General features: G+C 39.2%; 1 protein-coding gene across 3 annotated transcripts in view; it reads left to right on the forward strand.

Annotated features, from left to right (window-relative positions):
• FYB2 (FYN binding protein 2) overlaps positions 1-26,964 on the forward strand; it is a 121,008-nt gene that overhangs the window by 76,240 nt on the left and 17,804 nt on the right. For all 3 annotated transcript variants that reach the window (XM_041772392.1, XM_041772393.1, XM_041772394.1), the window contains 9 exons: positions 1,825-1,856; positions 5,367-5,466; positions 8,297-8,456; positions 17,051-17,165; positions 17,267-17,307; positions 19,037-19,100; positions 20,148-20,246; positions 25,019-25,047; positions 26,716-26,776. In XM_041772392.1, the coding sequence (XP_041628326.1) occupies positions 1,825-1,856; positions 5,367-5,466; positions 8,297-8,456; positions 17,051-17,165; positions 17,267-17,307; positions 19,037-19,100; positions 20,148-20,246; positions 25,019-25,047; positions 26,716-26,776 (701 nt within the window). The remainder of the gene's footprint in view (positions 1-1,824; positions 1,857-5,366; positions 5,467-8,296; positions 8,457-17,050; positions 17,166-17,266; positions 17,308-19,036; positions 19,101-20,147; positions 20,247-25,018; positions 25,048-26,715; positions 26,777-26,964) is intronic.

Raw genomic sequence — 26,964 nt, forward strand, 5'->3', positions numbered from 1 at the left:
CTTCTGTAGAATGGTGTATTCTTCACAAGGGCAGGAAGTATATGCCCTGTGGTTACCACATCTGCTATAGTAGATGCTCAATAAATAAGGGAGTTTATACCTGTTTCACTGAATTGCTGAGAGAACTCAAAGTAGGTAAGCTCCTAGTACAGCACCTGGCACACAGTAGGTGCTTACCTCATGTTGTAATGGGTCAATTAAGGTTCAGTCTTCTCTCCCGAGGTTCACTTAGTCAAGATCTTTCATCTTCCTGCTTGTTTTCTTACCCCTATTGGAAAGGCCCATTCATTTCTGGATACATTTTCTAGCTTGAAAGCTATAAATGATTATTCTTATTAATGAGAGTAGAAACATTCCATTAAAATGGTTCAATTATCTGGCAACATCTCCAAATAATAAACCTTTCTGCACAAGTGAACTCTGTAAATAACTAGAGTTTATCCGATTCAAGAGAAAAAAAGCATGAACGTATTTTTAACTTTTTTTCTAAGATTTATTTATTAGAGAGAGAGAGATGGCAGGGGTAAGGGCAGAAGGAGAGAGAATCTTAAGCAGACTCCCTGCTGAGTGCAGAACCCAAACACAGCACTCAATCCCAGGACCCTGAGATCACAACTTGAGCTGAAACCAAGAGTCAGACACTTAGCTGACTGCGCCACCCAGGAACCCCATATTTTTAACTTTTATATCATAATTTTCAGATGCCTATTGCATTCATCTCAGTATTCCTGTCTGGGTCTTACCCTGTCTTGATGACATGGAATCCTCTGGAACATAACAGACTGAGTGGGTACAGTTCATGCTCTTCTTTATGTGATGCTCTTAGCCCTTTGTTAGGTGTTAGGAGCTAGTTTTTCCACCAAGGCCCCACAAGTCTGTCTGTAGTCACTGCTGTCTGTTCTCCGACAGTTATTATTTCTTTGTCAACATCTTTGTGTCTAGCAGGGAGTCTTTCACATGGAAGAGCATCACTTGTACAAAAGTGGGAGCACTTAATCCTCAGTGTTCCCCAGTGAGCTAGTATCACTGCTTCCATTTTACAGGTGAGAACTGGAGGCTCAAGGAGGTTAAACCTGTAAATAATATAGTAGAGGTCCATCTGACTTATCATTCTACCCCAACTGCCACCAGTTTCTTAGAATTATATGGAAAATAAAAACCAGTAGTCCCTAAATGAGAGCTGGCAGGGCTTTCCTCAAAGGAGGGCAAATGAGCTAATAGACTGTCTTGGTGGCAGCGTTTTCAAGGCTTAGCTATTTTCTGTTTTCTTCAGCATTTTTATCTAGATTCAAAATAATGAATGAATCAGATCTATATGAAGACTGAATAAATGAGCCATGTTGTGGTCACTGGGACATAATCTTAACAGTGCCAAATCTAGATCATATGAGAGCTGATTGCAGATCAGAGGGTGTATGACCAGAAAAGGAGACTTCCTAGCATGACTGATACACTTGTGTTACCCCTTCTTCCCACAGAAACATTACTCCAATATCACAAGCACATATTTTCCCAAATGATTGGAAAGCTTTCATTCTACAGATGCATTCCTGGAAAAACATGTGGAGGACAATTCTTTTAAGTCAGTTTATACATTGCCTCTGGCATGTACTATAACTTTGGGAATTCTTGTTTTCCTTTCACACTGACTTCAGCTCCACTGGCCAGGGTTCCTAGAATTTTCTGTTGTCGTGTCCACTTTGCTCTGTCCTGAGACCTCACCTGCTTTGTCTTTTGGTCAAGTCTCTAATGATCTGTAATCACACAACAAAGGCATGGTTTGGATTGGTTTATGAAAATGACCATTTCCATCTTTCCTTTCAGCTGTGGAAGAGTGGTCTCCACCCAGAATTTAGGTGAGTTTTATCTTCAAATAAAGCGTCGATCTAACCACTGATCCCCTGATGGCTTGTTTTTCTCAATGGGCCAGCTATGCTTGCAGAAACTGACTCAGGTCAGCCTCCCCAGCACCTCATAAGGTACCTGCTACAGAGAAAGTATTCAGGTGTCCTGCCTTGTTCTAGCCCACATCACACTCATCAGCAAACACTTACTGAGTCTCCAACATGTGCCAGCCTCTTGCTAATCACTGGGGCAGTAGCAGTGATGGGGACCTGGCCACTAGCCCCAGGGACTCCTGGACTGTAGGAATCACACAAATAGGCATATATCATGTGATTCCCAAAGAACTTAGTTTCCAAAATGTACCATGTTGTTCCAAGTTTCTGTGCCTTTGCTCCCTTAATTCATTAATTCACCCAACTGAATTATCTGGCGAACACCTACTGACCATCAAACATCCCCACCTGAAGCCTTCCTAATTCCCCTCCTTCAAAGAGAAGTATCCAGTCCCTTTTCTGTAAGGTACACAGTTTGCACTAACATCATCGTGTGTCATTTGTTTGCTAACATGCCAGTTTCCTCCTTATTCTCCTCCCCCTTTTGCCACCTTGTCTGTGAGCTCCTTGTGAGGAGGGCCTGTGTTTTCTTGTTCTTGGTATTCCTGATGCCTCTCATACTTCTGGGTCCAGCGCAGGGCCTTGGTAAGGGCCATGCTCTTACCTGGATTTTCAGAGTCTGTGTCTACCATTCTTTCCCTGGAGTTATTTCTAATGCATTAGAGTAATCATGGTTGTTGAGGTATGGAGAAGCAAGTATCAAAGCTCCCTTGCTAAGGCTAAAAATACAAGCATTGGATCATGGGGGAAGCCTGTTTCATTTCTCTCCTTGAGTCCTGGCCTGCCTCTATTTATGTTCCCCATAATTACCCTCTAGCATGGTGCTGAGCAATTGGTAGGCACATATCAAATGATTAATTCAATGCTTCTTGAGTTTTTACTCTGTTCAGTTGCTACTAGATTCTAAGGCACATAAATGGAGAGAATATATTCTCTGCCCTTGGTTCAAGATGGGCATGGAAGCCAGAATGGTTGGGGATAAGAGGCTATATGGAGGGGCAAATGACCATATAAGTAAAAAGTTAAAATATAATATAATCACTGCTAAACAGTTATAGAAGCAGAGATGAGGCTCTGTGCATGATTTCTTGAAGAGTTGACAACTGAGTTCAATCTAGAAAGACCTGTAGGAATTGGCCAGGTGAAAATGTCAGAATGTATGTTCCAGGCACAAGTAAAAGTTTGAGCAAAGACATAGTGTTCAACACTGAGGTTTGTCTATAACTCCACAAACTCCTTTGTTCATGCCTTGGGAGCAGCAGGAACAAAGCCAGGGGAGTATGCAGAACTGGATCCAGGCCTGCACTCCCTAATTTACCATTTAGACCAGCCCTGTCCAATGGGACTATAAGGCAAACCACTGGCGTTATTTAAAATTTTTTCTAGTAGCCATTTGTTAAAAAGTAAAAAGAAACAGGTAAAATTAATTATAATGCATTTTATTTATCCCAGTACATCCAAAATATTATCATTTTGACATGTAATCCATATAATAACTATTGCTTGAAGTATTTTATAATCCTTTTTTCATAACAAGTCTTCAAGATCCAAATATTTTTTATACTTACAGCTCAATTTGGACCTGATACATTTCAAATGTACAATAGCTACACATGGACAGCACAGATTTAGACTTTCTACTATAGGTCAGGGGAAGCTACAAGAGTTTCAAAGCAGAAATAACATACTCCATTCCCTCATGGTATTCCTAGGAGTCACAATATTGAATTTTTTAAAAGATTTTATTTATTTATTTATTCATGAGAGACACACAGGGAGAGAGAGGCAGAGATATAGGCAGAGGGAAAAGCAAGTTCCCTGTGGGGAGCCTGATGTGGGACTTGTTCCCAGGACCCTGGAATTATGACCTGAATGGGAGGCAGATGCTCAACCACTGAGCCACCCAGGTGCCCCACAATACTGAATTTAATTTTATAATTATTTATGGAGATCCAGCTATGTCGAGACTACCAGACAAGAACTGAGGGGCAAAATGGATTACCAAGGGCATATACATCAACAAGGCAGCTAATGTTTTAGGAGAAATACCAACAATGTGCAATGAGAACCTAAGAATTGGGTAATTCTAACACAGCAAATGCTTCAGTGAAGAAAAGGACACCAACAATTATTGTGGGTCCACTATGTGCTCTGAACAATACTAGGCTTTCAGCATTTTACTCACATCTCAATTCTCATGGCAACCATTGAGATTTGCATTGTGACCTTTCATTTATAAAATGAGAAAATTTGATTTTTTAGAAAGGCTAATCTTAGACTTTGGGAAGAGGTATGCTTAGTGGGCTCCCTCACAGCCCCCAATCATCAGGAAACTGCATATGACCTTAACAGTGGGCACGGTGCTCAGTAATTAGATGAATGAATGAAACTCCTCAAAACTCTCTCCATTGTCTTTCAGAACATTACTATCTCTGGTGTTTTTCCTCCCTTGATGACATCCTTTTCTGAGTTTCTTTGAGGGCTCTTCTTCTTCTGCCTTCCACATAAATGTGGTTGTCAATCTAGTTCAGTATGCCAGAAGCAGAAGTTCTCATTTGGGTGTTGATGTTCCTTAGCATTCTTTCGTTGGTCCTCGGGTTTTTCATGACACTGTCTACCTTGCCCCTCCAGTGCAGCTGCTGTCTGTACACTGGTGCACAGGGATCATTCATCCCCTTAAGGAAGGCTGGCTGAGTACCACTCTGTGCCAGGCACTGTGCTATATTGCTGCTGCAGTTTACACGGTGTTAGTGCTGGAGATACATATAGAAATAGCAGAGCTCTGCCTCTTTAAATTTGATTGTTAGTTTACAAAGCAAAGTGGAGGAACTGAAGGCAGATCCATAGTGCTTTGTAATGCAAGATAGAAGGATAAAGTATTGGGGCAGCAGGCAAGAAGGTATGACTGGGAGAATCAGGGAAGGATTCTTGGAAGTAAGACAATTCAGACAAATTGAGAAGGGTATTGTGTTCCCCACAATAAAAGATGCAGGAGGCATGTCTCTAAGGGGAAATAGCAAACAAAAAAGAGGAGTTGCTTGAGCTAGGTGGTAGGTTTGGAGAATGTGAGAGTCTAGAGCAAAAGTGGAGGAAAGGAGCAGAAGGAGATGGGGTTGGAAAAAAAGGTTGCGGCCAGATCACAATGAGCTTATGTTTTATCCTACAGGCAATGAGGAGTTCCTAGGAGATTTTAAGCAGGGATTCATTCTGGCATTAATTGGGGCAGGTAGAAACTCAGCAAATTTATCTAATGAGTGACCTGATCCTCATCTTAGAAGAAGCTGGGGAGAAAAGGGGGATTATTCATGTCATTCATTTTTTCCATTCATTTCATTTGGTATTGGGTGGTACCCTATGACCTAAACGGTCTAACCCTCACTTTTCCCCTTATGTCTCTTCACATCTAAGCTCTAAACATGAAGATGAAGATAAAAAGAAGGAAAAAGAACCATGTGGATTGGAACCTCGAAAACCAAAGAAGGATCTACCTTCAAGCCATCTTTTCAAGGTATTGGTGTTCTAGGGTTCCAGGCCAAACAGTCCAATTGAGGCATGTCATAGGAGTAGTGCATGGAGTGACTTTTTAGAGGCTGAGATACAGCTCTCCAGAGAAAGTCAGAAGATGCAGTGGGTGTTGGGTGTTTTATCCAAGAAATGAACTTGATAGTAACACTGAGCTCTAGCTTCAGGGTTTTTACTTACTGGCCATGAAGCAGGCCTTAGGAGTAGGGCTGGGACTAATGTGAGTTCAGCAAGGCACTCAGGGGGTCAAACATAGGCACTCATTTGGGTGCTGTGCCCTGCATTAAACTACCCTGGAGGGAGGGCCTCCTTAAGGTATGTGCTCAGAGGTCCTGGTTAGGAGAATGACTTACTTTCTGAGCTCAGTCATTTCATCTGTAAGAGAAAAATAAATAATCCCTACCCAGTTACCATCCTCAGTTCCACCCTGATTCTATTCTCATTTGTGATGATAAAATGAAGTACATTGTTAATTATGACTTACTAGTAAATTCTGTATCTGTGTGCGTATTCATATCCAATTGACACTATCCTTTTCAAAACAGTGGTCAGAGGCTTAAATGGTTGATACCACCAGCACTGCTACTAATGCTCAGAATATTCTAAAAACCTATTTGAGATGTGCCTATCTTATAATATCAGGTTGTCCCAGTTCCATCTGTAGGGCTTGAGTAAGTCAAACAGCTTGTTGGTGGCATGGACCTCAACTGGTGTGTAAGCCCAAAGGCCAGGCTGGACCAGGTTGTGTGTTTATAGAATATCACGAAGCAGCATAATTCAAGGAAGAAGTAAGTCGCTAATTATGAAAGACAAGGACCAGAGTTAGGGAAGCGGCACTGCATACTGAGTCCAGAGGGAGGGCAAGGACAAAAGTGGGCAATGAGGCCAGAGATCAGAAAGGGGTTAATTAGGAGCATGAGAAAAACAACAGGGAACCATGGTTAGGGATACTGACCATGAAAGAGCAAAAGTGGGGGATGTGTTCTTTATCAATGCTGACCATTTGACAAGAGCCAGGTCAAGCTACCACTGAAGGGACATATTTCTGCTTTTATGGAGTGGATTTGAGTTTTGGAAATTGTTAAAAGTTACTTGGACTATGTTAGGTAAATGTAGGTGGTATAGCTGGGCAGTGCGATTTGTGGTCAGATATAAATGGTAAGTCAGTTAACTACAGAATCCCCTGTGGTTCAAACTGACCCTAGAAAGCATTCCCAAGGACAGCCCAAGGGGAACCTATGTACCATTTTATTAGGTGCCACAGTGAAGGAAGACAGTCACTGCACCTGTGTGAAACTCTGACTTATCACTGTCATTTTTCCCCATTAAAAATTTCACTCTTGGCTATGTGACTTAAAAGAGTGCCCCTCCTTATATTCTCCTTTTAGTTTGCCCAGATCCCACCAAGAACTCAGGAAATCTCATACTTTATATCTGTTAAGTACTTCAGCTTTTCCAAGTACTTTCAGATGTATTGTCATAGTCAACCCTCCTGCCCGCTTGCAGTCGGAAGGACAGTAATCTCCTCTCCCATTGACATCTGATAAATGGCCAGAAAGCCTGTAATTCTTCTTGATTTCCAATGTCTATTCCTGGCAATCCATCCAGATCTTTCTGAAATGCACATCTAGCTCAGATTGCTGCCTGGGGCTCAGTGAGAGCCACACTGAATCTTGCACAAAAGACCCTGCATTACTCAGCCTCATTCTGTTATATCTTCTCATCTCATCTTTTTCCCCTGCTTCTTCCACTCTTCCCTCAGCATCAGCCTTCACATACCTTTCTGAGGACACTAATATTGCTCCAGATACCCATGCCTTTGCTCGTGCTGATTTGTCCTCCCGGTACTCCTTTACCCCCTCAGTCAATCTCTTATTTACATTTCTTTTTTTTTTTTTTTATGATAGTCACACAGAGAGAGAGAGAGAGGCAGAGACATAGACAGAGGGAGAAGCAGGCTCCATGCACCGGGAGCCCGACATGGGATTCGAACCCGGGTCTCCAGGATCGTGCCCTGGGCCAAAGGCAGGCACTAAACCGCTGTGCCACCCAGGGATCCCCCTCTTATTTACATTTCAAAATACTCTTTAATAAGACCTACTGTGGAAGTCTCTCCACCCTGTCTCCCAGCCAAGAGAACTGACCTCCCCTCCTCTGTTTCTGTCTCAGTGAACAATACATTTGCAAATAGCACTTGCCACATTGTACCTGAATGTTTGTGTGTATTGTCTCTAAGATCAGTGTGTAGGCCACTGTGCCATGGCTTCTCTCTAACTCCAGAACCCAGCATTAGTGTTTGACAAACACTGCAGTGGGGAAATGAGGAGGAACAGAAGAATGGCAGGAGGAAAGATGAAATGTGAGGCAAAAGGAACACAGCATCCCTTGGTGGTCAAGAGCACGGGGTTCAAGTCCTACCCTGGTAGACTACTAGCTGTGAGACCAGAGTATTTGAAGACCAGTTATTTCACCTTTCTAAAGTCCTTATTATGTGGACTAATGATATTTTCCTAATGGGGTGTCATGGATATTAGGTGAGATAAGATACATGAAAAGCCTGCTCTGTAGTCAGTGCTTGGTTATATGCTGGGTGCCTCCTTTGGGGCTGCCTCTGTGCTGGGTGTTCTGTGGCCACTCAGAAATGAGCAAAAGATATGGTCTGCATCCTCGTGAAACTTAGTCTAGGGAGACTGTGTTCAGTACCATAATAAATTGTTATGCATGAGGAATAAATGATTGAAGAACAGTGCAAGTAAGTGGCCAATGGAGCAGGTAAATCAGAGATCTACAGCAATCTCCCTGTTGAATATGTTTAGGAGGCTGCCTGTGGAGGGATGCTGGGAAGAAACCAGGTGATGAAAGTCCAGAGAGGCAACATGAACATGCTGCCCAGAAAGCAGGACCCTGTGAGCCACATTGTCCAGACAAAGGCCTGCCCCCAAGACCCGACGCTGGCCAGGCACTCCCTAGGCCACTGTAAGTTGCATTTCTTCCTGGTTCTCTTCACCATCACCAAATGATTTTAAAGTTGTGCATGTCCAGGATTTTAGTTGATTTTATAAATACTTATTGAACATTTATTATGTACCAGGAAACTTGCCCTAGTGTGAGGCAGTCATGCAGTCATGGAAAGAACACTAGATTTAGAAGTAGAAGACCAGAATTCAAAATAAGCTCTAATACTTACTAGCCATGTAAGAAATAACTTCATATCCCTTCAGCTCCATTTCTTCATTTATAAAAGAGATTCATGTGTTAGACTTCATAGGGGTTTTGTGAAGCACAAATCTGACAGTATGTCACAAGTAGATCCTCAACAAACATTTACTCCTTTCTTTGTATATCTACCGGCTTCCGTTGATTTTTGTAGGCCAAGATAATTGACACACTGATGATATAGTATGATATCATTAGTTTACTTTATTTAGGTTGTGTTTGCCTTCCGTGTTAGTCAAGACTCTTGATTACAGGTAACGGTAATCGTATCATATTGTGTTAAGCAAAAAGGGAAGAGGAGTCTCACTTCAAGGAGTCTGGCCATGGCTGGATCCAAGTACACAAGTCATAACACAAAGACTCAATTTTATTTCTTCTATTCCTGGCTTTTCCCTCTCTGGCTTGGCATCAACTTTCAGACAAACCCAACCCTTTTGGAGGCAAGATAGCATCCAGCAGTAACAAGCTTATACTCTATCCTCTTAGGAACACCTGAGGAAAACTAGAAATTGTTACCTTCTCAATAGTTAAGAGAAAAGGCCCAGATCTGAGTCTTATTGGGTCTGATTGGGTCACATGTTACCTCTGAACCAGTCATTCTGAGTGAGGGATATGATGCTCTGGAACTCAGCCTATGTCATAAACTCACCCCTGGAACTGGGGGCAGAGTAGCTTCTACCAAAACTACATAACATCAGATTGAAGGATTTCCAAAGCAAAAGGAAAGGGCTGTTATCAGGGGAAAAAGTAGATATTAGGTAGACAAAGAAAATAGATATCCACCCCAACCCATTAAACCATAGCAAACCATTGACATTTCACATGTTACAAAACAGTTATGAGAAGAATAAATACTCAGTGGTCATAAGATGGATTCGGGGCCCCTTAAAATCCACCTCTGGGCTAGTTGGCCACATCCTTGCCTCACAAGTATTCCCTGAATACTTTGCTGTATTCTGCATGTCCTATGTCAAGTGTTTAAATACCTCTATAATTTTGCTTGATCTGTCTGGAATTCTCACCTGATGATGTCCTAGGCATCCTTTAAGATCTATCTCAGGAGGTACCTGGGTGGCTCAGTTGGTTGAGCATCTGCCTTTAGTTCAGATCATGATCCCACAGTCCTAGGATTGAGCTCTGCATCCGGCTCTCTGCTCAGCAGCGAGTCAGCTTCTCCCTCTCCATTTCCCTCTGTGATCTCTCTGGCTCTCACGATCTCTCAAATAAATAAAATCTATGTCAGAAGTCACTTCTTCTGAGGCCTCCCTTACCTCAGTCCATCCTTCTCTTTACTGCTCTCCAGAGACCACAATTCCTCACTTCTTTCTGCTTCCATGGCACTGAAACAACTGAGTGACCACATCTCCGTATAGGTCAAGCATTTCTGGGACCCAGGACCACTATATACTAATCCCATAATCTTAGGAAACTTACAGATTTTCATGTGCAAATGGGGTAATACTATTTATTTTCCAGGGCTGTCAGTCAATACAGATAAAGTGTTTAGTTCATGTGCTCAATAACTTAGTTCTCTTCATTTATTTTCTTCTCTAAATTATAGGATGCCTAACATAATACATGGGGTACATGTTTGTCTGCCATGGTATACAATGAGCACCATGAGATCAGAGACCATTTGGTATTTTTCTCTGCATTTCTGCAACCTGGTACATGTCTGGCACACTGGAGATCTCCCAACAAAACTTTGTTAAAGGAATAAAATAATAAATCCAACATCAGCGAGACTATGGTAGATTTGAGAATATGAATAATTCTCATGACTAAGAAAAGTAAAGAGTAAATTTTTGGAAAATGAAGTATCACAGAACTGATATAAAAAGAAATCATCCATATACTCATAGGAACCAGGAATCCTGGAAAGTGAGTGTCAGAGCTACTCCCATCCTAAGGGTTTTTACTGAGCTCTGAATCTCTTGAGTTCCTGTTTTGACTATGTGATGTGCAGAGGACAGGAGCTATGTCCCAGGGCCTGCCCCAAGTGAGCTTATAATAGGAGACTCCTGTATAAAGCCAGGACCTCAAAGGATATGTCCACACAGAATGAATAAGACTGTGCCTATAATTAAAAATACTGTACTGTATACTTACAGATTTATTATAAAATGGGTAGATCTCAAGTGTTTATTCTGAGATAATTTTTTTTCAAAAATAAATGTAAAAAGGGTGGCAAAAGATATTTTCTGATATTAATGATGCACGAGAAAGCATAGAAATAGCATAAAATTTTTTAAAAATGCCTTAAATTGAGAAACAGGTAGACTTAACTTGGAGTATAGAAAAAAAATGGAAGTGAGAGGAAGACTAGTTGAAGTGAATAAAAGAGTTACAGGAGAGCCCCGAATATGGGGCTGAAAGCTATTTTCATGTAATTATGTACTGTCCATGAGAGTCACTATAGATTTGAGGATTATGCCATGAAAAAAAATAGTCCAAAGAGGATTATTCTGAGTAATCTGTACATACTGCTAAAACACAAAGGGAGTTGCTGAGTCCATTAATAGTTCTTTGCAGTACTTGTTTGAGTAGCACAAAATGCTTAATCAAGGAGAGTGGGCATGAAAACTGAAAGTTTTGAGGAGAAAAATATAATAGAGTGTCTTTCTATACTCCTTCTATGCAAATAGGCCTCTTAAAAAAATGAATGAAGTCAAAGTATCACTTCTTTTGGTTGGAAAAAAAAATTAACAAAACATAAATCCCAGTAAGCACAAGGAGACTTGTCCATTTTGACCCTGGTGCTGGGTGAAGGAAAAAAAAAAAAAGATTACCATAAACTGATATGCAAACCAATTAGCAGTTCAAAGTCCCACTACTATGTGTGTGGTCCAAAAGAAATTCAGTGTAATCTAATGTGGTATCAGCTTGGTAGCCCTCCCAGACAACTGCCTGAAGTAAACAAAATCCTCTTTGATGGAAGCAACTTCTATTTCAGGTTTCAAATAATTCTACAACATATACTTTTAAAAATTAACAGTTCATAGACAAAAATTACTAAACACACAAGCAAACAAGTCACAGTGACTGGAAACCAGCAGAACAGATGCTAGGGGCCAGTCTGCAAGATATTACAGATACTAGAATTATTAAACAGAAAACATATATTAATATATTTTAAAAATTAAAAAACATGAATAAGGAATAAACATTTTTGAAAAAGATAGTTTGGTAAATTGATATGGAAATGTGGCGAATAAATTATACATCAGATTAGACACAGGTGAGGACTCCTGGGTGGCTCAGTGATTGGGTGCCTGCCTTTGGCTCAGGTCATGATCCCAGGGTCCTAGGATTGAGTCCTGCCATCAGGTTCCCTGCATGGAGCCTGCTTCTCCCTCTATCTATGTCTCTGCCTCTCTCTCTCTGTCTCTCATGAACAGATAAATAAAATATCTTTTAAAAACTAGACACAGGTGAAGAAATTAAGGAACAAGAAGATAAATCTAGAGAAATTATCCAAAATATATTTCACACGGGAAATGATAGGAAAGAAGGGAATGAGAGGATAAGAATCCTCAAGGATAATTGAAGAAATCTTAACTACAAAAGGACCATGGAAAGAGTGGGAAAGAGGAAAAAATAAAGAGATAATTCCTGATAATTTTTGAGAATTGTTGAAAGATAACTGTGTAGATCCAGAAGCCCCAAAGTTCTCAAGCAGGCTAAAGAAAAGAACTTCACACCTAGTTATATCTTAAAGAAATGGAATAATATTGAAGAATAAGAGAAAATCTTAAAATATCTTAAAAGCAGACAAAGGAAAAAGCCAGTCATCCAGAAAGAAACAAGCTGATTGCTGAGTTCTCAAAAATAAGAGTGTGCAACTTGAACACAATGCTACTGAAAGATATTGAATGTCTATCCAGAATTGTATAACTAGTGAAAATGTATGTCAGGGATGAAGGAAAAATTATATTTTTAGACAAAGTGAGAGACTTTAATCACCAAATAAAACCTCCTAACGGAGATTCTAAAGCATATATTTCAGAAAGAAAGAAGATAATCCCTTGCATAACTTTAGATGCAAGAAAGTATCAACTGAATAAAACAACACAGCTAACTCGGGAGATGAAAAAAATATTGAGGATTAATAGCATATATTCTGGGAAGGTAACTCAAAACATTTTAAGGTTTTTAACTGTAGCAAGTAATTTATACTAGCTTTAAAAGAGAGTAGCTAGGATATATTCATCAAAAGATAACAGTGAAAAGACAAGGCACAGAGAGAAGTTATTTGATTTATATATATTTTTGACAAAGGACTCATATATGGAATACATAAATCTTCCATAAATATCACTGTATCCAGAAAATATAAATCAGAAAAAAATTTAGAGGAATTGAGAAAATATTTTTTTTTGAGAAAATACTTAAACAGGTACTTCACTCAAGATTTTCAAAAAGCAAATACATTATGGAAGAGCTGTTCACCCTCATTAAGTTTCTGGGAAATGCAAATGAAATCTACAATGTGAGACACCTAGGTGGCTCAGTGGTTAAGCATCTACCTTTGGCTCAGGTGGTGATCTCGGGGTCTTGGGATCGAGTCCCACATCAGGCTTCCCACAGGGAGCCTGCTTCTCCCTCTGCCTATGTCTCTGCCTCTCTCTCTGTGTCTCTCATGAAATAGATAAAATCTTAAAAAGAAAAAAAAAAGAAAAGAAAAGAAACCTACAATGTGATATCACTACACTCCCACCCAAACAGCTAAAATAAAAACCACTAAAAATATCAAGTCTTAGTGAAGTTATGGAACAACTAGAACTCTCCTACACTGCTGGGACTGTAACTGGGGTAATCATTTTGGAAAACTGTCTGGCAGTATCTATTAAAGCCCAGCATATGCATATCCTATGACTAGCAAGTCTATGCCTATTCTTATACCCAATAGAAATGCATACTTCAGTTTACCAAGATATATACAAGATGTTCATAACAGAACTTTTTATAATGACCTCAAACTGGAAACCATCCATATGTCCATCTAAAGTAGAATGGATAAATGTAGTTTGTTCATACATGGAATCTTTATAGGAATGAACAAATTACGGCCATATGCAACAGCACAGGTAAATGTCACAGAGTACTGAAGAGAAGTAGGCAACACCAAAGAGAACATTCTGAATGATTCTATTAATGTAAAATTAAGAAATAAGCAGAATTGACCTCTGATATTAAGCATTATGATGGTGGCTACCCTTGTGGGAGGGAAGGAGGACTAGAACAGAGCATGGGAAGGGCTTGGGGGCCCTGATGGTATTAGATTTTTTTTTATCTGTGTGCTCTGTACATGAACATGTTCGATTTGGGAAAAATCCATTGAGCTGTACTGTTATGATTTGTGCTTTTTCCTGCATGTTGTAATTAAAATTTAAAACACACTAGGGTAACTATTAAAAGAAAGTACATATTTCTTCCAAACAATACAGAAAAAAGAGATCTCAGTCAAGAAAGAGAAAGGTGCTGGGATACCTGGGTGGCTCAGTGGTTGAGCATCTGCCTTCAGCTTAGGGTGTGATCCTGGAGTCCCAGGATCAAGTCCTGCATTGGGCTCCCCACATGGATCTTGCTTCTCCCTCTGCCTATATCTCTGCCTCTCTCTTTTTGTGTCTCTCATGAATAAATAAATAAAATATTTTAAAAATAAAAAAAGAAAGAGGAAGACGAGGGGGAAAAATAGAACAAATAAGTATGTAATGAGATAGCAAATATAAAGTTTAATGTCAGTAAACACTATAAACTCAATACACAAAACACTCTAGTTAGGAGAACTATGCATTCAAATCATTCAATATTAAAAGATATTGGAGTGCCATTTATTTGGCCCTCTTCTAGGTGTTTGGGGTATAGCAAAAATCTCTATGTTCATGGAGGTTGCATTCTGATCAGAGGAGACAGATAGTAAATATATAAACAAAATATCCAAAATGGTAGTAAATGTTATAGGAAAAAAATAAAGCAAGAAAAGAATCAGGAAAGCAAATGGAGATAGAAGTTACAATTTTAGAATATTCATAGGTCACTTTAAAGAAGTAAAGCAAAAAAAAAAAATGGATGAGGAGAGCCAAGTGTATGTAGGGTAAAAATGTTCTGGGGAGGGGCGCCTGGGTAGCTCAGTCAGTTAGGCATCTGCCTTCGGCTCAGGTCGTGATCCCAGGATCCTGGGATCAAGCTCTGCATTGGGCTCCCTACTCAGTGAGGACTGTGCTTCTCCCCCCATCCTTCTTGCTCATTGTCTCTCAAATAAATAAATAAAATCTTTTAAAAATATATTCTGGGGAGAGGGCAGAAGGAATGCAAATATCCTGAGACGGGAGCCTACCCCATATGGGGACGGAACAGCAGGAAGGCTTGTATGGCTGGAGTACAGTATAGTAGGAGATGAGGTCAGAGACACAACAAGGGGCCAGATAGTGTGGGGGCTTCTGTAGACCATTGCAATAACTTTGGCATTTACTCTGACAGATTTTTAAGAATGAATGAGAGGTTTTGAGCACAAGAACAGAATGATCTGATTATATTTAAAGAATCATTCTGGCTGCAGTCACGAAAGAAGAATTGCGAAGGGATAAATCAGGGACCTGTTAGGAGCTTATTGCACTAATGTGAGAGATGACAGGAGCTTGGAGGAACATACGTGGTAGACTTGTTGAGATGCGTTTGGATTCGGGATAGAATTTGGATGTAGAGAAGGGCGTCAAGGATGTCTTCATGCTTGGGACCTGAACAACTGAAAGGATGGGTTGCCACTTTTTATTGAGATGGAGCCGACTTCAGAAAAAAAGCAGATTTGTGGAGAGAAACTGTGAGTTTGGTTTGGAGCATAATGTGTTTAGACAACCAAATGGGAGTAGTGTGAAGGCTGATGGAGTATCTAGCATTCATGAAAGATGTCTAACTTAGAGATGTAAATTTGGTAGTTGTCTGTGTTTTTTAAAAAGAATCCATAAACTTTTATATTTGCTGCAGCCAAAAGGAAGGATTAAGAAAGAAAAAAAATATCTTGAACTAGGAATTAAGCACCTATGTGTCCAGCATCTTTGCTTTGTGGTGGAGAAATTTACTGGCAACTCCTTAAGAAAAAGCAGCACCTCATAGCTCAAGGAGCTAACATGCTTGAGATAGTTTAGAGTCTACATGCTAATTGATTTCTTATCAGGGGATAAAATCTTTTTTCAAAGATTTTATTTATTTATTCATGAGAGACACAGAGAGAGGTGGAGACAGGCGGAGATAAAACCAGGCTCCATACAGGGAGCCAGATGTGGGACTTGATCCCAGGACCCCAGGATCACACCCTGGGCCAAAGGCAGACGCTCAACCACTGAGCCACCCAGGCGTCCCCTTATCAGGGGATTAAATCTTGTTGTTTGGTTCATTTAATTGACAGAAGTCAATTTGCTTACTGCTTGTTTTTCAGATGTATCACTTCTTCTTTCTGATTAATAGTTCATGTGTGAAAATGGTTCTGAATCACTCATACTCATATTAACCTAGGCCAACTGATAAAAATGTAGCAGTTTTATGGTTATGACAAGTTTACAGTTCTGTGAAATAAATCAGCACGTGCAATTAACAGGCTAGCTACTTGTGCCAAAAATCCTTGTACATTTTTCAACTGGGCACACCATCTTCTGGCTAATTCAAACACTAAGGGAATAAGAAATGTTAATATGCTCAATCAACTAATCTAAGAAATTTGAGGGGAAAATGACTCAAAATTGGACAAGGTCATCTAGATTTAAAGAGAGAGAAGAGGTGCCTGCGTGACCCAGTTGGGCATCTGACTCTTGGTTTTGGCTTAGGTCGTGATCTCAGGTCGGGGGATTAAGCCCCATGTTGGGCTCTGTGCTCAGTGCGGAGTCTGCTTGAGATTCCTTCTCTCCTTCTGCTTCTCCCCTACACGTGTGCACTCACATGCACTCTCTTTTGCTCTCTTTCTCTCTCAAATAAATAAATACATCTTAAAAAAAAGAAATAGAGAGGAACTCCAGGGCTGTGCCCTGGAGGATCTCACCATCTGAGGTCAGAGATTAAAGAAGAGCCATCAAAAAAAATATGGGTCACTAGGCTAGTACTCTTCATAAATACATATTCATCCTTGCCACAATCACATAAGAGTTGGTGTTATTATTGTCCCAACTTCATGGACATAATTGAGTCTCTGCAAGCTGAAGTGATGTGCCAAAGAAGCATACGTACCAAGATTATAATCCAGTTTCAGATTATGAAATCTGCCTTTCTTATTCTTGCCTTCACTGCCATGGCATGTGTGAATGCATTTATGGTAGCAGTTGATGAGCTATTCTTCAAGACTTTCTCTGTTTTCCTTACAGGTGGGTATGTGGAGGCCTTAGAGGTCACGAAAGAAACTCCAGACGGAGGGGCCTGTAAGCCTCTCTCCATCTCAGACGAGACATATGATGATGTTGAGTACCCCGGGAAGGCAGGGTAAGTGCATGTCAGCAGTGTGGTGAGACTAGAGATGACTGTGGCAAGACTACAGGTACAACACAGTAGGTTAATGGTCTTTGCTTTATTTCTTCCTGCAGACCAAGGTCAGACTACTCTAGCTCATTTGCTTCTGATAATGGTAAGTATAAGAAGACACTTGAGACTGTTGGTAGAAATTGCTGAGTGCTTCTGTGGCTGATTAGTGTAAAGTGTCTTTTATCTATGTATATTTTTAATAATGTCAATCAGGCAAGGTGATGGTAAGTTTGATGGGAGAAGTGGTCTGAGGTATGTGCTAAAAAATCCACTTAGAATCATGAAGGTGAAGACTCTAATAATGGGGCTCTTGCGGCAAAAAAGCAACTTCACTGTGAAATGTCCTCCTTCCTGACTGCTTCACAATGCAGGTCTGATTACAGGAATGGTGTTTTTTAATTTATATTTTGTTAGTTAACATACAGTGCAATATTGGTTTCTGGGGTAGAATTCAGTAATTCACCACTTATGTACAATACTCAGTGCTAATCACAAGTGCCCTCCTTAATGCTCATCACCCATCTAGCCCATTCCTCACCCCCCCTCCCTCCCTCAACCCTCAGTTTGTTCTTCATTGTGAAGTCACTTATGGCTTGTTTCCCTCTCTCCTTTGTTTCTTTTCCCCTTTCCATATATTCATCTGTTTTCTTTCTTAAATTCCAGGAATATTGTTTAAATAACACACAATTGTGGTTTCTTAATACTTTTAAGATCAACTTTCATGTGGTCTAGAGGCCTTGAGTGGCCTTGAGTTTTCCTCTACCTGCCACTGAAGACTTCTTCACATTATACACAGTCTTCATCCTCGAGATCCATTCATGCCTACTTCCTTTTAGTTTCTCTGACTTACCGAGCTCCACCATGGAGTGTTCTCATATGCTCTTCCTTCTTCACGGAGTGTTCTTCCCTCCCCTTGGCTCCTTTGCCTACATGACTGTTGTCTCCTCTGGTCCCAGCTCCTTCATTATTGCCCCAGGAAATATTCCCGTTGGTGTACAGTCTCATGAATCTCATAGTATCATGGCCTTCCTTTGCAGCACTTTATAGTTATAATTTTATACATTTGTGATTCTTACATTAGTAACTGTCTTCCCACCTAGATTGTTATCTTCTTTATGCTTGCTATTTTTTCTAGCCCCTAGTATAATGCCAGGAACATGTGAGACATTCCAAAACTATTTACTAAATATGCATAGATAAAGAAATAATAGAGGAGGTTATAATCAAATGCTGATCTGGTTTCTTTTGCCCTCCTTAGAATGTCAGAATTTTAGATGGTGAAACAACCTTGGAGATCATGAAACTTAGTACCCCATTTTAGAAAGGAAACTAAGGCATGGAGGATTTAAGTGACTCTCCTAAACTCACTGTATGTGAGTTGCATTTTAAGCCTGAAAATCATTCCCTTGCAGGGTAGCCTCAAAGTGTATCTGTACTTTAAGCTCATGTGTTGGGCTAGGCTAAAGCCATGCTATCAAGAAAGATTACTCAAGATGCTTCAGTTCTCCATTATTGCCTCAGCATTCAGATTTTTAGTAAACTCTGAAAACTATATATGAAATATGCATGGTAAGAGGGTAGAAGGAAGGAATTTGTTAATAAACCAGCTTTCTTTGACTACATCAGATCAGACTTGGAATAATGGGGTAGAAGCAAATATGAATTTTCATTTTGTACATACCTTTATAGAAGTTTAATTATTTTTACCATATGCTTATGTAAAAAATCTACTTGACATCAAAGTGTACCTAACACCTGATCAGTATCCAGTAACTTCTTATGAAATCTGAATTGTTGTCATTATAAATGAAAATCACTTTTTTCTATTTCAGAAGAAAATAGTGAAGAAGTATATGAAGAGGTCTATAAAACAAAGAGCAACTACCCAAAAATAGAGTGAGTTTCTCTTTTTTCTTAGTTTGTAGCTAATGGTATTTCCCTATTAGTGTAGGAAAACCAGAGTTGAAGAAACAATCCCCTTCCCTTGACCCTATCATCCTCAGGGAAGATCTGCATCAAGAGTGGAGATAAAATATTTTAATACTACACTGTGATGAATAAGAGACTTGTGATTGTATATAACTATATGCTTTAATTTTTAATTTTATTGCTTTCTCTTTTGAGAAAATGTCCACCTCTCAGAGTAGAGGGCTTTAATATTGTGCTAGGAAATAATTGTGAAGGGAGAGGTAAGTATCAATAAAACTTGCTGCAGTTCTATCATAGTATTCCCAGGAAGAAACCAATGGGTATGACTTAACCTGTGTCTTTGCAAGTTAATAAGGCTGTCTCTGGGATTTTGGCTTAATTTACTATCTAAGAATTCCATGTTATCAGGAATATTTGTTCAAATGGGCATTATTCATCAAGTCTAGTTATTGGGGGCATACTGTGAAAATGAAAACAGCAATGGTCAAAAAGCAAGAAGGTTGGGGGTTGAAGGGAAGAGTAGGGATCCACACTGGGTAGAATGGTGCGGGTGTATCATTCCCTCTCCCTACCCTCTAAAAAATCTAAGAGCATATTTGGAAGGATTATAATCATCAGCTGGGCAGTAAATGTACCACCATTGTTGTGACATCATTCAGTAAATTAAAGTCAGTGATGTGGATTTCAAGAGCCAGAAATTCCAAAACATATTTGTAAACATAATTTATAAACTATGCTTCCCTAAGTCATCTCCTCTAAAAGTAAGGCTTTGCTTCATATCCTCAAAATAGAGACCATTTGGGGTGGATGAAAGTTTGTATGGAGGTGTAATTCCCTTCGTAGCTAAATGGTAAGTGTTATTTCATATTGGTATCTAAACAAAAAAGAAGAGCATAGAAGTTGATAAGGCATTTTCTGCCTCTACCTGCAGTAGGATGTGTTCTTGCATGAGCCTCCTCCATCTCTATTACTCTCTCAAATGTCATGCTATTTACACCCCCTCATTCCTCTTAGTTTAGATGGAAAAGAAGCCCTGAAAAGACTACGGAAATTCTTCAAGAAAGAAAAGGAGAGATTTAAAATGAAGAAAAATAAGTTGAAAGAAAATATAAGGTAAAAAGTTTTGTTTTTACTTTTTCTTTCCAGGAGAGGACTAGCAGTGCCAGACTGGTAGTTATATATCCTATCCTCAGAAACAGTGCAGGGGGTGTCTGAAGCTAAAACCAAAGGCCCTAGTTAACACCTGTCTCCTCCTTTCCAATTTGTGAGTGAACCACACCCACAGATACTAATAAGACTGTAACAATATCCCTTTTGGAAAAAAAAAATTGATGATAAAGAGTTGTAAACAAGGGTAAAGAGAAGAAATCAAGCAAAGTCTACAAATGAAATTTTTTTCTTATCACCTTTGGCATATATTCCTGTTCCCACTAACCATTAGGTTATTAATTACATCCTTTTATGCTTTTATAGCCCTACAAGTTCAGATGGTTTTATTTGTCTACACTTCCATATTCTAATATGCATCTCTGGTGAGAAGCAGGGTGTAGAGAGGGGAAAATGAACTTCCCAGCTGACTGGTTCATGTATCTCATGGTCTTAGACTGGAGAAGGACCCTCCAAGATCTCCCCAACTAAGTAGCAATGTTTGAGAAGTTTACAAATTTACTAGCTGTAGAGATGGGAGGCCTGGATTCTAGTTTCAGCTCTGCCATTTATTCAATGTGCAGTCATGGGCAAATCATGATCCAACGAGCATTTCCTCTTGAATAGAAGGGTGACTGAGTAGTCTCTAGAGGCATTTCTCTCTCTAATCTGTAGAAATGGATAGAAACATAGATCTATGTTTTATGAGGCAAGAGATGGTAAAGTAATTTCCCTAAGGTCATAAGGCATATTGGCATGGAATTTTTACTCTACCTTGAAGTTCTTATCAATCATAAAGCCTCAAAATTATGTGATTTGAAGCCCAAATGTCTGGTGGATCTAGACCTACCAAGAGATCCAACAAAATATGTGGTTCATAAATTATAGTCCTGACTACGGAAATAGAGCTGCAGTGGTCAATAAGACCTATGCACAAAGGCATTCTCTGGCCCTAGCAGGTTAGATGCTTCTGACAAAAAATTATGATGCTTGTGGTCCCATAAAAATTTGATCCAGGTGAGGGGCACCTAGGTGGTACAGTCAGTTAAGTATCCAACTCTTGGTTTCAGCTCAGGTTGTGATCTCAGGTCGTGGGATCCAGCCCCATGTTGGGCTCTGTGCTCAGTGGGGAGTCTGCTTGGGATTCTCTCTCCTCTCCTTGTGCCCTTCTTCTCACCTCACTCACTTGCTTACTCTCTCTCTCTCTCTCTAAAATAAATAAATAAATCTTTAAAAAAATTTTGATCCAGAAGAGAATGCTGATATCTTCAAGTGCAGACCTTATTTCCTTTTTCTTAGAACTATTGAGTGATTCCTTACAACTTTTAGAACAAATATCCAGTTTCTTTCTATGGCAAGTAAATACTTTATGGCAGCTCCCTTCTTACCTGTCCAATTCTGTCTCTTGCTTAGATCTCTACTCTCTACTATCCCATATAAATACCCCAAGACCTAACTTTGCCATGGTATTGCATGCCTCTTTAACCATAATATCCCCTTGGTATTGAATATACCTGCCCTCCTCCAACCTCCTTTGATTATCAAAGTTCTAGTCTTCCTTTAAAATATGGCCAAGTATTATCCCTTTTGGGACACCTTCCCTGAACCTGTCTACTCAAATTTGGATCATCAATCTCTCCCTAACATCCACTGTATGTCTTATAACATCTATTAATATTCCTGAGAAACCTTTTTTCTTGGAGTCAGAGCATCTCAGGGTAACAAGAGAAATCCATATTATCTAGTCCAACCCACTACACAAGCTTCTCTTCAAACTTCCCAACAAGCCAAATATCTGTGCCTGCACACCTCTATAAAAGAGAAATTACCACCTGCAGAGAAAGATGTTTCATCTTTAGGAGGATCTGTTAAGATTTTTTCCCGTAAGTTTTGGCAAATCTCTCTGCCTTAATTTCTCAGTTAATAACATTTAGATATAACCAGACAGGATGGAATTTTATTACTTTTTGTTGAGCCTTTTGATTGAGGGTTCCTCTCTTGAACACCAACTCCTAGTTGATTATTACCTTCAGAGGGAAGTTGCAACCATGGGAATGTGGCATTTAAAAAGAGTAAGGGTCTTCTAAAAACAAAATGAAACAAAGCAAAAAAAGGAGTAAGGCTCTCTATCCTCTCTTCCTCTCAGACACACACACTATCTATTAGAATACTCATTAAATGGCCTGATTTAGATATAAATAAACCAATAATTAAATGCCACCAGCCGTAGCTGTGCTATAAATTTTGCATGGGAATTAGATGTTAAACCCATTCTCACTCCTCTATTCCAGATGCACTGAGTTCCTCTCTTTTCTTTAAAGGACCAAGCACACCTCTGCCGGAAGGTCTCTGCATTTGCTCTTCCCTTTCCCAGAATACTCTTACTCAGATAAACATGTTACTCATTCTCTCCCTTCAGGGTTCTACTCAAGTCACCTTATCAGTGAACCCTTCCCTGACCATCTTCTGAAAAATGGCAAGCCAACCTTCACCTTCAGCTTTCCTGCTCCCTTATCTTGCTCTGCTCTTTTTAATTGCACTTTTCTTCTCACATGACAGAACATAAATTTCCTTGTTTTGTCTGCTTCACCCTACTAGAATCCATGAGGGCAGGGATATTGACTGTTTTGTCCATTGCTATATCTCCAACATAAAGAAAAGAGCATAGGACATGATAGGTACTCAATAAATGGCTATTAGATGAATAAATGACCTAGAAGAAGGAAATACCATTCTAGATTTTTTTGTAGCCTCAGTTTCTAGTTTCAATAGGAGCCACCATCACCCTGACCCAATTAAAAGAGAAGAAAGGAGCCAGTGTTAAGAAAGGCTTCGTTGAGCAAGGAACCCTGGAGTGGAGAGGCCAAAGGTGTGTGCAACCAAGGCACTGAAGACAAGGAGGGTGAAGTGCATCACATGTGTTCTCCCTCCAGTTGTCACAATACCCCATGAGATGGAATCTTTCCTATTTCCCAGATGAAAAATTAACGCTTTGTAAAATATGTGACTTGCACAGGGTAAGTGGATAAGTAGCAGAACTAAGAGTTAGATTCAGGTGTCTCTGACTCCAGGGGCCTTGTACTGCTTGTATTGCTTCTCTATTCTGGCAGAAGCCAGTCTGGTCATACAGTTATTGACAGCAGGGACAGTGAGTAAGTCCTCAGCTCCTTTTCCAGGCACATCCAGCAAGGTATGCTGCATCCAGCTCTAATACTCACCCTGTAAGATATAGCTGGTATTCTTTAGAAATGAAGAAACCAAGGTTTGCATAAAGGTTAGCTGATTTTCCCAAAAGTGCTGTTTCTTTGGACAATACTTTATTATGTTTATTATGTGTTGTACCAATTTATTTTTGATCTCCCTCACCAAACACTAAGCTACTTCAGGGTAGACACTTTTTCTGATCATTTTGTATACCTAGCACTTGGCCCTGGCCCATGATGAGTGTTCCCCTAATACCTGTAGGACTGAACTTAAATTAATTGCTTAAAATACAGAATTTTTTTCCTGCCAGACTATACTTCCTTCCATCTCTTTAACTGTGTAACCAAACAGTCTACCTGGGCCAAATGTCCTCTCTCACTTAGCAATTTGCTATCTTCCATTTCCCTCTGGCCTGGAACTTTTGCTCGCAAGATATCCTTTTAGCTTAACCATATACATAGGCAGGATTCTGTATCTGCAGAGGGTAGTTCTCTTTCACCATATTCATCACACAGTGGATGTCCAGGTGCATCTCAAAGATAATGAGTGGGAAAAATTAGAGAGGATGACAAAACATGAGAGACTCCTAACTCTAGGAAATGAACAAAGGGTAGTGAAAGGGGAGGCGGGCAGGTGGATGGCATAACTGGGTGATGGGCACTGAGGAGGGCACTTGATGGGATGAGCACTGGGTGTTATACTATATGTTGGTAAATTGAACTTTAATTAAAAAATATATTGTAAAAAGATATTTATTATAGGTTGGGTTCTAGACGACTACAATAAAGCAAATGTTACAATATATTGAATCAAATTTTTTGGTTTTTCAGTTCATATAAAAGTTATATATACTCTATACTAGGGTCTATTAAGTGTGAACCATGTTTTAAAAAATGTACATACCTTAATTAAAAAGTAATCTATTGCCAAAAAAATGCTAACCATCATCTAAGCTTTAGTGAGTCATAATCAGTGATCACAGGTCATCATAACAAATATAAGAGCAGAAAAGTTTGAAATATTGTGAGAATTACCAAAATATGACACAGCGACACAAAGTAAGAAAATCCTGTTGGAAAAAATAGTACTGATAGATTTGCTTGATGTAGAGTTGTCATAAACCTTCTATATATATATGTGTGTATATATATATAAAATATAAATTTTATATATATATAAATAAAAACACAGTATGTGTGAAGTGCAAAAAAACAATGTGCAATAAAACGAGGCATACCTGTATTTGATGGACATCTTGGAAGGCTAAAAGGTGGAAATAGGATCTTGTGGATGGACAAGGGCAGAGCCTGAGGTTGTCTAGTTAGGAAAGGGGCAGGGGTGGGTAATGGGTGGTCCCTGGGGATACATAAGCTCATTTTTAAATGGTGGTATGGAAGTGAGGAGAAGGTTAATCAGAACAAAGCACATTTGCATCAAGAAACCTGGTCATCAATGTGTTACTTGAGATGAGTCAACTAATCTTTCTGAACCTGTTTTTTTTCCTTAACCCTTTTGTGTCTTTTGTCAATCAACAGTGCATTTTCAATTTCGCTGCCTGATTTAGGTAAGTGACATTTACTAATTGCTGATACAAAACTACTCAACATTAGCATATTCAGGGACAAGGAAGGAGAAGTAGTAATCCTTCCTTCATTCCACATTTAATGAAAAATTGATATATAAAAATCAAGGTATTTTACACAACAGTATCACCTACTTTGGGGAAGATGAGTAATATTTCTTAAGTGCCTACTGTATACCAGTTCTTTTAAATTCCCAGAAAAATAGATATCTTTTTAGGGAGGCTCTAAGACCCACATCCATACTTTAGTGGTCTGGGATTTGTACCAAGTCTCCCTGATTACAGAGCTTGTGCATTTTACATTATATCACACAGCCTCTTGAAGGATTTGACGCCAAATCACTGTTAATTAAGACATAATAAATTGGACAAGATCACGTTGCAATACACATACTAATTGTATCAAGGATGGGTCATTGAAATATTCTTTGCTATAAAAACAGTAGTGCACAAATTAGCATATTGCCTGATGTATAATATAATCTCAGTACATGTTCAGTGAGTTGAATCTGTCAATAAAAGGGGGCCGTTGTCGCTTGTCGGTTTTTGTTTGTGAGCTCTAGTCATGAGTTTACTCTTATTAGGCAATTCAAATATATTATATTCCAGAAATAAGCGTTTGCTCTACTAAATAACAAACGAAGGTTCTGTAAATAAACCTGGTAAAATCACAAGTCTCCCAAAAGTTCCTTAGGTCTATGTAAAAATCCAAAAAGCCAACTTAGAAAAGGCATGCATTGTACTCCCACCCAAATTTATGAATAATCCAATATGAATTATGGATAATTATATCAGAAGGTCTCAAACTCATTTAAAGTGGTGAATCACTTAAATATGGAATTCTGGGGCACCTAGATGGTATAGTCAGTGAAGTATCTGACTCTTGATTTTAGCTCAAGTCATGATCTCAATGTTGTGATATAGAGCCCTATGTTGGGCTCCACAACTAGGTGTGGAACTTAAGATTCTCTCCCTTGCTCTCCCTCTACCCTTTTCCCACCTCTTAAAAAAATTATGGAATTCCATGTAGAGTACCAAGGAATGTAAATATCCTAAACTAAAAATGTCTAATTATGATTATGCACTAAGATGCAATTTTATGTGAATTAGTGTAGAAGAACAGTTGCCAGTTTTGAAATAAAAATAATGGAAAAAAAATCAACATGAATATTCTACTTAACACTGTCTTTTTCCCAGGAATTAGGAAAAGCCCACTTACTATTCTAGAAGTAGAACATCTTTGTCCACTTCAGGGATGGTGGGAACCTACTCTAAAAATGATCCTTTCAATAACTCATATTTTCTGAAAATCTGCATGAAATTAAATTTATATCTATATCTACCTATATAGATATCTATATAGATAGATATTAATTTATATATAAATATATATATAAATAAATATATATATATATCTGTGTTTGAAATACTAGGGCATTCCACTACTTTTTAATCTCTCACTGGAATTTCTTCCCAAATGGAGATTCTTTTTGTTCTTTGATACTTCCAGCTTGTGTTCTATGATCAGGTTTTGATAAAACAGACATGGGAATGCACTTGGATAACTGGGTTTTATGGATAACTTGGAAAGTGAGGGAGTGTATAAACTGTACCTAATAATGAACTATTTTGATCTTGTCTTGACCCCAGAACTTAGGTCTCAGGAAGTTAGTATCTATGATAATGTGGATGTAAATGAAAAAGAGCCAAGGTAAGTCCTTTTGCCTCGTTGGTCATCCTTACTGATATGTAACCCATTTTTCCAAAGCTTTGTTAAATATAGTAAGAAGGCCACCTCTTCAGAGCCTTAGAGACTGGATGAAAAGTCAGCTTGTGATATCTCTCCCCCAAATAAGAAAGGAAAACAAGGAATAACCTAGATTATCTAACAGTATTAGG

This window comes from Vulpes lagopus, chromosome 10, assembly GCF_018345385.1.
Source record: "Vulpes lagopus strain Blue_001 chromosome 10, ASM1834538v1, whole genome shotgun sequence".
Lineage (NCBI taxonomy): Eukaryota > Metazoa > Chordata > Mammalia > Carnivora > Canidae > Vulpes > Vulpes lagopus.